Source organism: Chlamydotis macqueenii, chromosome Z (assembly GCF_036417535.1).
Source record: "Chlamydotis macqueenii isolate bChlMac1 chromosome Z, bChlMac1.mat, whole genome shotgun sequence".
NCBI classification, from domain to species: domain Eukaryota; kingdom Metazoa; phylum Chordata; class Aves; order Otidiformes; family Otididae; genus Chlamydotis; species Chlamydotis macqueenii.
The window spans coordinates 78,480,018-78,492,815 of NC_141593.1; the positions used below are offsets into that span (position 1 = coordinate 78,480,018).

The 12,798-nt window shown below is 34.7% G+C and overlaps 1 protein-coding gene across 6 annotated transcripts in view; it reads right to left on the reverse strand.

Annotated features, from left to right (window-relative positions):
* Window positions 1-300: 300 nt before the first annotated feature.
* Window positions 301-12,798, reverse strand: part of TMEM161B (transmembrane protein 161B) — a 40,116-nt gene continuing 27,618 nt past the window's right edge. For 5 of the 6 annotated variants that reach the window (XM_086770631.1, XM_086770628.1, XM_086770629.1 and 2 more), the window contains 7 exons: window positions 11,894-12,045; window positions 11,288-11,348; window positions 9,504-9,644; window positions 6,066-6,179; window positions 4,809-4,983; window positions 2,526-2,622; window positions 301-1,664 (listed from right to left, as the gene is read on the reverse strand). In XM_086770631.1, coding sequence (XP_086626757.1) covers window positions 1,387-1,664; window positions 2,526-2,622; window positions 4,809-4,983; window positions 6,066-6,179; window positions 9,504-9,644; window positions 11,288-11,348; window positions 11,894-12,045 — 1,018 coding nt within the window. In that variant the 3' untranslated portion in view covers window positions 301-1,386. The remainder of the gene's footprint in view (window positions 1,665-2,525; window positions 2,623-4,808; window positions 4,984-6,065; window positions 6,180-9,503; window positions 9,645-11,287; window positions 11,349-11,893; window positions 12,046-12,798) is intronic. The other variant, XM_086770633.1, reaches the window with a different exon arrangement.

A 12,798-nucleotide genomic window follows, 5' to 3' on the forward strand; every position in this document is an offset into this window, starting at 1 on the left:
TGTTTCACAATGGTTTTATACTTGGAATATATCCCTCCAGTTAAGCAAAACTTGTACAGTTAATTGCTCCTACTTACTGTAGCTGTTTTATTATATAGAAAATCTGCCTCTGAAGCCAAGAGATATTAGTTGTTACTACATGGCCAAGTTACCACAGATTAAACTGGCAAAAATGGTGATCTGACAGAGCAGAAATTTCAATATTAACAGTTTAAATAGATCTTTTCTTCCAAAATAGTAAGTTCTTTAGTATAGCTAAGTACCTTTGAAGAGGCACCAAAAACAAATAGCCCTTTCAACTGAACTTTCAAAGAAAATTTAATTTTCATTTCAAAGGGATCTTGAAATTACCAGATACACATACATCCCTCTCCCACGGCCCTGTAAGATACATTCAGTAATTTAAAATAAAGATTCCATATTTTATAACTTCATATATATTATATATTTAATATATAATATATATTTATATGTACATCACACAGAAACATACACTCTCAGTCAGCAGGATTAAGCTGTTTTGTTTTGAAATGTTTGATTGGTGTCACTAATCTACTTCTGTTATTTTGTGAATTCAATTGAATGTATCTATTACCTGAAAAGAAGAAATTTAAAAGATCCAAATGGAATCTGTGGATCAACACTAGCACCAATAGAGATGGCCATTACTTCAAAATTACTGCAGGGACTGAATTAATATATTTTTTTTTAATAACTCTCCCCTTACTGCACAAGTATTCCTGCAAAATATTTAGGCAGCAATACTTGTCAGGTCCATACATCTACTCCTGTTAATTTAAAATTTTACACAAATTTCCTTACTGTAATATACAGTATCTCTGTTGTCCTGTTGGATTATTTCATTTTTCATGGAGAAAAGTGATCGATAGCTATCCAACAGAATTTTTTTTTTTTAAATCCCCTCTCTCCTTCTATTTTATGGCTCAGTTTCAAGATTTAATCGATAGGCAGCCACCACCACCATAACCAGTACCTTTCTAACACAGTCCAGTCACTGACTGTTGATGCTTAAAACACAAAGTTTTGAGGTCGTCTTGATGTTTATGGACACCAAGACACTCAGAGGTCATATCTTTTCAGCATGCTCACCATCACGTGCCACATAGTAACATCAGTCAGTCCTGATACTACAATTCAATTAGTTACCTACCATGTGGGTAAGGAAAACAACAAACCCAGTTGTGATTTTACACATTTTAAGAATATTCACCCTGAGAACATAGAGGAAGTGCTTAAAAATATTCTGATATGTTTTCTTCATGATTCTCTTCATAGATAGTTTTCTTCTTTTCTTTTCATCTCCTCTGGGGTACTTGGGTTTGTATCTAGTGTTTGACCTCATATTTGCTTTGTCAGTTGACCTGTTCATGCCACAGTCAGGTACTGGTGATAGAAAAGCCCAAAAAGGCTTGTAGAAAAGAGGCAAGCAGCAATCCACCAGGTGAGGAAAGACAGGAGTCCCCGGAACAGAAGAGGAGTGAAAATATTCTTTAGGTTTCCCAAAGCCATTGTTATTTGTACTACAGTTACTTTCATCTTTCCATCAGCAGGTGGAGACTCAGAAGAAACTGAACTGGGAAGCAGAGTATTTTCTACTGGAGTGTCAGAATTCAGTTCTGGGTAGATGCCCCAAGAATAATTACCTGTTAAGAAGAAATTTATAACAGATTTTTTTAGAATTAAATTCAAGTTCTGTCATTTCTATCACTCTATACCTCATCTTATATGTATTTTTCACACACACAAAAAAAAATCTGAAGTTTTTATAACTTAGCAAATACTAACTATTAATCTGCATGGCTTCCTGATCACACTACTAAGCCATGAGAGTAGGATTCATCCCACCTTTTGATATCCTAACATCTACATGTGATACAGTTGCCTTGGGACCCCTGTCAGTGCTGGGTATGATTCATCTCACCAGATGTAGATGCCTACTCCAGAATGGCATGAATCACAGTCTAATAAAGCCCATCCCTTTCCGCTGACATTTTGCAAAAAGAATGCCATGACTCCATGACAGGCTGTGAAGGACATCACTCACAAAAAAAAAAAAAACAAACCCAAAACAACAGTGACACCAGATCTCCCAATAATTAAATGAACTCCATATCTCACAATTTCTGTTCAAAAAGCCAACTTAAGTTTGAAAAGCTGAAAAAAATTCCTTTAACAGATGCTCATAAGGTTAAATCAACAATGCTTTATACAGCTCACTTTTAAAATACTTTTAAAAAGAAAAATATTTCAACAGAAGTGAACAGATTAATTTGTCGTATTACAGTTTCTCAGAAATAAATCAAACAAATTAGCATATAATTGAAAGATGCCAAAAGCAACAAGAGGAGAGGACAACTTAAACTCCACACATTGTATGTTTTGCTGAAATGACAATGTATTTCAGTATTACAAGTACCCATACATTTTAATTCTTTTTAGTAAGCTGAAAATATAAAAGTCTTGTGTAGAACAGATCACGTTTTTGTTGATCCAATTTTGCTTACCTAGTGTTTTCAAGAGCAGAGTTGTGTGAAGGAGCATTACCAATGGTGCAACATACTGCAGTGCAATTACACAAAGGTAATAGAATACCCGAGCCACCTGGGAAAACAGGAGAGAGTAATTAATGAGTTCTGGCTGATCAAACCTTTATGAACATGTTTAGGAAAAACAAGCAATTTATTTAAAAAACACTTCTGCATTAAAGCTGTTTTCAAAGTTTTCTAGCACATCGGGGCATGTGACATACCTTCAAATGACCAAATGAAAAAATCCCTATAATGAACTATAGTTTCCAGACATTTACAAACCTGAGAGTAAGTGCTGAAAGGAAATAATTAAAATCATCAGTTCTGTTAAAACAATCAATCAATTCTGCTTCTGCAAACTGCATGCCACCATTAAAAGATTCCTATTTCAATATAACAGAATCAAAGCTAAATATATGTTTAATTTTTGAAGTCTCTAGTTATTTACAAACTAAATCCCATTCTACAAACAAAGTAGTGAAAGTACAAAGCCTCATAAAAAGTAAATGAAAGCTTGGTTAATATTGCAGTCTCCTTCCAAAAGCAAGATACTTTTAAGATTTCCAACTGTGAAACAGAAGCTTTTTAAAAACAACGGCAAGATGATTTTTTTTATTAGCAGCTGATCAATAACAGCATTCAAACAGCTTTTATTTCAGGTATACATTATGGTTCATTGAAATCTACTCAGATTTACCCCTCCCCCAGCTCCTAATCTGTTCCATCTTTCAAGATTGTTACATTACGTATTTTATATGACCTATTGACAAAAAAAAAGTCTAGACCAAATAAAGAAGGAAAAAAGGCCATAAAATAAATAGCAAGCAGGCAACGAAATAAAGCTAACTGGATTTGAGAACAGAACAGAATACAGGGCGGCAAAAAAAGATGAAGGTAGACAGGACATTTTTGGAAATAGTACTAAAACCTCAAAGGGCTTAGTGATCAGCAAGCATCAAAAAACTAACATGAAGAAGTAGTTAGACACTAACTTACTAAGAAGTAGTAAGACACTGACAGAAGAAAAAGCACGAGACAAAAAATACTGTAAGATAATTGATGGGATATGATAAAAAGAATAAATTAAGAAGTAATGATCGCTGTTGGATGACAGATAGGAAAGACTTTACTGGCAGAAGTTCCAGAAGATAAAGTAGGCATGGCTAATAAAACAAGAGAAGATTTTAAGAAGGCCATGGCCTTCTTAAAGAGAAATATGGAGATACTGGATAAATGGATTTAGGAAACACCACAGAGAGAAGTCATCATTGTTTTACAGTTGAGATGAAAGCTCCCAAAACGAAAATTGGGCATTCACAGGAATCAGCACAGTTCTGTCCCAACCAGTTGCTTCTACATGTATTTCCCAATGTTTTTTCTGAAGCAAATTGCTTGCCCATTGTGTTTACAAGTAACCACTGTATAGTTCACTTATGACCTTCAGATACTCAATGAAGCCAAGGACAAGACTACAAGTAACAGTGACAATCCTAAGAGAGGAATCTTTGTCTTATGGCATACTTCAATATTCCTTGTGCAATACACCCCAACTCAGCAAGATCATCAGGCAGCACTACCATGCAACACTAGATATGGAAATCTATTTTGCAGGCAACACACCATTCTACAACAAGCTTATGAATTTCCACCTCCTCAGCTGGTTTTTGGTATGTTTTATTACTTCCTTAAAAAAAAAAAGAAAATACCAAAGGCATTTTTCCTTTACCACAGTAAAAAGATGAGCAGACACTTTTGAAACTAGGCTAGAGGACTTGAGGGTAGTCTGACAGAATTAAACATGTCTCATTTTATCCCAAAATATAACCACCTTATCTTAAATTTTGCCTCAATTTAAAAATCACAGTTGGGATTAGGTAACAGTATTTTACTCTTCTATCTAAATTCAACTTCTTTTTCCCCATGTTGCAACTACAGATCACCACTCACTCTGCACACTCCCCAAGATCTATTCACGCTGAAGAGAAACATATTGTATTTGTAAAGAACCATTAATGAAGGGATTTTTTACAACCATTTCCAAATAACTTAAGAAAAGCCATCTGCATAATATGGATGATACATCTCTGCATATTTTGGTTTGCGGAATTTATCTGTCATGGTAATATTTTTATAGGAGATGTAGTTCAGGAAGCTTCATTCAGAAGCTTTTGGTGTCACAGAAGACATAACAAAGTGGAAAAAAAGCATTTCTACAGAAAGAGCACTCCAAATACATAACCTCAGTGCCATCATACTTACCATTTTCTGTAAATCAACCATACTTATCCTGCCAGCTTCCTTTTTCATCTGATCCACGCTCTTCTGGGCTAAATTTAGATAGGCCTGTAGATGATGACGCATCAGAGCCAACCGTAAAGCACACAACAGGATTATAATCCACAACCTCACAGTGTCAAATGTATCTTCTGACATTCTGCGGATAAAAAAAAAAAAAGGTAATGCTGTTTTCCAAAGGTCACCTACTGCTACAGGTATCATCTGTAAAGAAAACTTGAAGCATACTGTAAAAAAACTTAATGCACAATCTACAGTTATGAAGTTCGTGTGCAAGTAATATTCACTTCTGCCCTCTGCTCCTCTCTACTGCTACTTCTCAGTAGCCCTATTACAGCATTAGATCCAAATTAGTATCCATTTGTCTGTAAACAAGAACAGCTCTTAAATGCTTAAATTGAGTACTGAAGACAGGACACTAAAAAACAAGCTTCCTCAAATAATTACAGGTTTTGAGGCACACAGTTCCAGACAGCAAAGTGTACTTCAGTTGCCTTAGATACTCCGTTATAGCACAATCTTCACTTAAAAAATAATCTGAGGAACAAGATGTAAGTAGAAAATACGTATATTTTCAATGTTTTGCGTGATAGTTTAGCGGTCACAGAAACACCTTAGAAGCAAATCTTTGACCTAGAAAGCAATAAAAGTGTCAGCCAATCATATCTATTCTAATACTACTATTTTGAATTATCTAGACTAATAGTCACAATGACAATCACCTATGCTACTGATATAATATTGATTAGATATCACACTTCCTGAAAATTCTTTCCCTTTTTATGTTTTAAATATTTTAGCTATCAATTCCATATGCACATAGATCTTAAGACAAATTGCTTAGGTCAGTTCCCACATCAGTGTATCTCGACTGTCTTCAGTGGAACCACTCCTCTCCTAAGCCAGTATGTAACATAAGAGATTCCAGAAGATAGCAGTGAGGTGGAATTCCACCTCTATGAAAAATAACCCATCACTGTCAAGGAGATCACAGAAGACAGTAGCTTTCTGGGAACCACCATCTTTACATTCAACACCCTGTGACTAATTCTTGTTCTTCTGAAATAACAGAAGCTCTTTAGAGCGCAGCTGCAACTTCCACAATACTTTCAACAACAGACACTATACATTTTAAGTCTTTCACACTTCTATGACTGTCACAGGTCACTACTTAGACTTTGTTCTCAATATCCCAGAAAGAATTTTTAAAGGGAATCTTACAAAGGGACGCTCTCTTTGCCCAAAGGTGGGTTCATAATGTAGTCCTTAGCGATTGGTTTTACCCACAGAAGAACCATAAATAAAGGTGCCAAGAAGTTTATATGTAGCAACGTTCTGAAAGAAGAAAAAAAAAAAAAGGGGAGGGGGGGAAGTTATTAAATACAAACAATTACCATACTGTTGAAACTGGGGGTATAAATTGAAAAGGAGAAATCAAAATTTTAAAATAGTTGGGAGAAAGATACATAAAATTAGTTCTCTATTTTACACGTACGACTTACATTTCAACAAAACAATAATACTCAATACTATGAAATCTCACTGGTTGTGCTCTTAGAATATCTGAAAAGTTGATTTATTCCAAACAATCTAACCAAAGGAGCTACCTGCATTATTCCACATACTAGTAAAAGACAGTTGTTGAAAATTTCCAACGATGGCATAACAAACTGCACTAGCTAGTACAGTTTTAATCTAGACAGTCAGCATCTCAGATGGATAATTTTAGGAAATATGATGCTATTTTACTATTTTTTTTACTTTATTAAAAATGTACTCAGGTTAATTTCTGTTATTTATACAGACCAGGGTAAACAGTTCTTAGAGGTCAGATTTCCCAGTTTAATGACGATTTTCATTTAGGAACCTTGACTAAATGAAACTTGGTACTTACACTCAATTAAAGCTATTCAGACATTAAAAAAAAAAAAAAAAACAAGCACATCTATTCCATTTTAAAAGCATCGTACAAAATGGCACAATTAATGTAAAAGCAGTACTTTTGTGCTCTTTGAGTACAAGACAGACAGCAGAACTTAAAAAGAGGAGATAATTTCAGAAAAAATCCAGAAAACGAATATCCTTATTCATTTCTGAACCCCATACTGCAATCATTTTTCAAAACTGAAATGAAAACAGCTGAAGGCTTCAGTACTGTAGATCTGGTGGTTTTACTATTCCAACACTTCCTCACTAACAGAATCAGCTTTTATATACTTCCACCTCCAACCAGAGTGCTTCTACACTATAGAAAACTGAGGCAATCAAAAGTCATTCTGAAGAACAGAAGACCTTGCTGATTTCAAGCTATCAAGCCTCCTAAAACAATTAAAATGTTTGCATGTTTCAGAAGATGTCATCACACACACATTTAAATCACTGGTTTCAGGTTAAGACATAAGCACTGCTAGTTATTCAGTGTTGCTAGGGAACGCGACAGCATCAAAGAACAGTCCAAAGCATTTCAGTAACTTGTGAAAGCATTTTACCTGAGCTTCTACTTATTTAAGTATCCTACTGAGTTAATGGACTGCAATGTGCCGAAGGGTGGCAAGAATCCCTTTCTGTTTATTTGAGCACAGGGAGAAAGGCTGAAAGACTCTTGAAGCAGGCTCTGGAAAATGAGGGAATGTATACGAAAATGGTACAAACAGATTAAGGATACTCCAAAATACAGGTAGGGAAGGATACCGCTGCTAAAAACAAAACAAAACAAAAAAAAAATCAAACCAGCTATCAAAACTAAAAGGCACACCAGATTGCTTTTATTGTTTATCCAGAAAAACCACAACTTACTCCCTACATAGATGGAAGAATTACATTAATAGTTTTCACCAAATTAGTGAGGTGGTAGTTAATAATTAACCTTTTTTTTCTTTCCCTTTTTTTTTTGGGGGGGGGGGGCCGGGGAGGAAGTCAGTGTTCTCTGTAACTTAAGTCTTCCATTGTGTAATGGAATGGGAAAGGGAGCTTGTCCCTTCTTGCTTTTTCATTTAGTTTGGGGTTTTTTTGGGGAGCTTGGGGGCTGGTGGTTTTTTTGGGCCGCTTTGGGGGTTTTGTTTTTTTTGTTGTTGCTGTTTTCTGTTTGGTTGAGGTTTTTTCCCAGAAGTGGACCATGTACATGACTGCAGAGAAAGGCATTGTTTTCCTGCACCTAAATTAGCTTTCTATCAATGACACATCATCCTCATTTACTACTCCCTGTTAGTCACCGTCAAACAACCGCAAACAATCTACTCATTGACAAAAAGACACCACTAAGGGCAAATATTGATCTCTTCAGGCCAATTAGAACTTATCACTTGGCAATGATTCTGTTTATAATTGTATTATCTAATTACACTGATATCTAAGTTTTAATCCATTTAACATCATTTTTTAATTGTTCCAGCTAAATAGTCAAAGTATTGCTAGACTTTTGAAACAACTTGCCTTGTGCTGCACGAAGTTATCTTCAACAACCAGTTCTAATATCCACTAAACAGTAAATTAGAGGAGATTTATTTTTTTATAACGCCATTCTACTGGATATTAACTACTCTTTTAGTTCTTGATTAATGAACTTCTGTTTCAGAGATTTTCTACTTCTGCCTAGGATCTCATGTGTACAGATCCAGGAAGATGCTGAAAATAAGAGAATACTTACAGAAAAGGCACAAGAAATTTAAAAATACTGAAAACCATAAAAAAAAAAAAAGAAAAAATAAGCAGTTTATTCAGCAAAAAAGAAAAGATTAGGAAGTGCCTCAGTCTACACAGAAACTTAACAGCAGATACAACAAGCCAAGAGCTTGCAGCTGTACCTGCATTCAACTACAATGAGTGCAAGTGTAACAGAGTACTTGGTTATAACTTTACCAAGAATGAAGGACCCACTTTAAACATAGACTTTCAAAAGTCTGTGTTTAAACATGAAGCTGAGCATTTTTAAGGGAAAATAATAACAAAAAAAAAAAGGCAGCTTGAACATAAATAATTTTCATATTAGAAAAGATAATGGTTCTCTTAGGAAAGTGACCAGACTAAACAATCACAGTGGCCTATGCTGCAGACTCTGCCATCAACCTCTATCAAACACCAAAGGTCAAGATCTATGAAAGACAATTGGAGTTTCTCCCTTCAACCAGAGAACACTAAAGAGAAATAGTTAAATCAGAAAAACCAAACTCAAGGATGGCTGAAAATTAAAATATTCCTTTAAACTGGTATTAACACCTGACCCTTACAAAATGTTCTGGGTCACCTCTTCTTTGTATCTTACTCTAAATTTATTAAAGGCATGATGCCCATTTGAAGGTGGGGTAGAAAAATAAAGTCTGTGGCTGCACCTCTACTTCCTGACAGTTATGTTAACTTGCAAAAATGTATGATGGGCAAAAGGAAGCAGCAAGCAGAAACATTCATGGTGGAGCTCTTGCAGGAAGAAAGGAAAGCTCCTTTAATTGAGACTCTAATTACAAGGCAAAGAATGTAACAGACTGGCAGAGCATAGGTTGAGCAGAAAGAGCAGGTGGCAAGTCTGCTCAAGATACAAAAAGCAGGCAGCAACAGAAGTCTTAGTCACTTCCTTCTTCTTGAAACAGTTCGCTTTGTTTATTTTCAGACATTAAAGATTTAAGACTGAGTAGCATATACCTATGTGCACATATTTTCTCTTACTGTGTTATTTTTTCTGTTGCTAAATTCAGAGCATCCAGATGCATTTGAGCCAGTCGCAAGCCAGGGAATGTCAAAAAAGCACCAATAAGTGAACACAGAACAGCCAGGAACAATTTGAAGGTTAGTTTAGACACAGGACCCCTAAAAGAAAAGAAAGGAAATAAGCATTTTCTTGGGGAGGAAGTTCATGGGTAGGGTACTTTCAACTCAACAGTGCCTAACATTTAAACAAAAAAATCAAACAATATTCTACAGTTTGACTCTGAAATACCAGCATTATTACAAACTAATCAGGAGTTAAAATAAAAAGTCACCTATTTATCTTCTAGAAAAACAAAAAATCTAAGCTACTGCCTAGAAGTTTGTTAGTAGAGAAGAACAAAAAAAAAAAAAAAAAAGAGTAATTTTATACTGTAATTAACAACAAATTATGTACCAGAAATAGCTAACAGAATTAATTTAATTATTATGTTTTTAAAAGAGGAACAGATGCATCATAATTTTAACTGGTCAAAGACAAAACGGATATTTAAGTTATACTACTTACATTCTACCTTTATCCATTAAGAAGCTCTACCAAACTGTTACTACTGCAGTTTTTCACAGATTATCTAAAACACACATGTGGCCAATTAACAGGTCTCTTCCAAGTGATTAATATAGTTTGTTTTAATGAACTATGGAGTATTTAAAAAAAAATACACAAATAAATACTCAGGATCAACTGAATTACAGAATTAACAAACACCAGATTATACAAAAAACTAAGTGACATAATTAACACAGATTGAGAAGGAACAAAAACAAATCTAGTGATCCACATGAGTTTCAGGTTCTTTTTTAATCTATGACATGTAAACTACTAAGAGACACCACCATCAACTCAACTGCTGCTGCAAACAATCAAATGAACACTTCACAGGAAAAATAATACAGAAATTAGTAAATTTGCAATAGCTTAGGAAAAGCAAAGTAAAGAAAAGCTAAGAAACACATGGGATTCAGTTAAGGGTTTCCCATGAGTTTATGCATGAATGATGCACTAATTGAGGAAACTTCTGTTCCTCAAAAATAAAGGTTCCGTAGCTTTTACACAACTTGAGAACTTCCAAGCAAGAAATTCAAAGTTGCGCTCTCACAGTGATAACAGACCCCATAATGCATTTTAGAGTAAGCGTGTAAGAAAAGAATTGTAACACAAATCCATCTTACAATATATGAAGGCTGTCTACAACAGCGATTCTGTATTTATGTAACATCACAAGCTACGGCATGTGTCTTTGACAGTCAATACAAAGCCTGGATGTCCTGTAGCAAGCAGGTGTTTCTGCATACTACTACAACCTGAAAACAGGACTGAAAGTCAGAATTTACTCCTAATGTCAACTTTTTATCAAGCTCCATCTATAGCTTTTGCACACTCATCCTCTTGCACACCACAGGAACGGAAAATAACCCCTATCACCTGTTTTAAGCAATCCTTCCAAAGGCAAAGGGAACTACCATGAAAAAAAAGTGTTTATAGTTTTGAACAGCATTTTATGAACTACAACAAAAATGTCAGGGTAGAAACTATGCAGAAGTTACAAAGAAAACACTCATGCAACTGAAGTGACTTGAGAATATTGATAATTATCTTCATCAACCCATCTCTTCACGTTATTCTACAGATTATAAGCACCTACAAGAACAAAACATGCAAGACAAATGCTTGCTAAGAAAATCCAAGTGGTTCAGTTATAAATGAACACATAAAGCAGACAAATGTATTTCCAGAAACTTACTGTGATTCCAAACCCTGCTTTTCAAGAAACTGCATAGCACTGTCTGAGAAATTCGAGAAACCTGCAGAGAGACATATAATATATGTATTTTGTTACAGCAAAAATGCAGAATATCTTTTTTGAGACAAAATGCTAGGTAACAGGTCATCTCTCAAACAAATTTTCACATATCTAGCGTACCTCTTCCATGTACTAATTAGCATGCCATAGTGTAATAAAACTTGATTATTAACATCTCTGATATTTGTACACTTCATGAACATGAATAAAATTAACATTCCTTTTTACAAAGATAAGTACTTTTTTTTTCTCCAGTAAAGGAACTTCATTTTACTATGAAAGGCAAAATGGGCTAAATTTAAAATTGGAAGGCACATACAATTAACAAAATAAACAACCTAGGCAAAGGTTACACTATTTAAAAGAAAGCATGGAAAATACACAGGATATCCTTCAAAATTTGCATTCCAAAGTAGAATTTCTTAGAAGTGTTTGATGTATAGAGTTCACCTTAACACAGATATTATCAAAAACACCTAAAAGACCAGAAATAAAATTTTCAGGCCATGCAATCACTAGAGCTGTTGCAAACACTAAAGGAGTTACCTGATTCCAGTCCGAACTCTAGATAGTTGTCTGTCACAATGAGAATTGCCATCGCTTTCACGAAGAAGAAGAAACCAAAGGTGACACAGACTGATCTTTCACCTCCATCCTCTACTTTGAAATAATGGGTAGTCAATGAAAACAGTACCTTACTACACAAGAAAAAGGTCAAGGAAAATTAATTTTGTAGAAGAACTATATTTAAGAATTATAAAGATGTACTTTGGTCATCTACACCAGGGCTGTTCCATGATGCACATTTTTTTTTTAAAAAGTAAGATGTGCTCAGCCAATTTCAGGTTAAAATTACAAAATACTGTAAAGCATAATAATTACATAATGGGTAACCAGGAAAACCCTACTCTAGAGTGCAGTTTTGATTTAGGCTTACTTATAGCCAATTGCAGCTATATTCATTATCAAACTAGGAGAATTAAACCAAAGTTTAAATGTAAATGATTATATAAATCACAAGTTACATCAAACAAAAAAGATTACTATTTTGACAATCCAAAATACTGAGCTAAATGAAAAATATTGCCTCAAAATATATAACTCAGGATTTATTACATCTTAATTTCAAAATCCAAAATACTGCTTTTGAATGTCACAACTGTGATGCCAGGGGAGTGAATAAACATATTTTTAACCACAGAGGAGCTACACGTGTTCTTCCTGGATGCACAACGCTAAGGTACACATAAAAACAGCAGGAACAGGATGCTCCAACAGGCGCTTCTATCAATAACGAGATAAAATTTCTCAAATATGAGATTTCTGCTCACAGAGAGAGCAGACCTGCCTCACAAGAAACTGTGATAATAATCTAAGCAACAATCCAATGCCATTTATGTGACTGTTTACTAAACAGAAAACATTAAAATATGAAACTTATATTTTTTTTC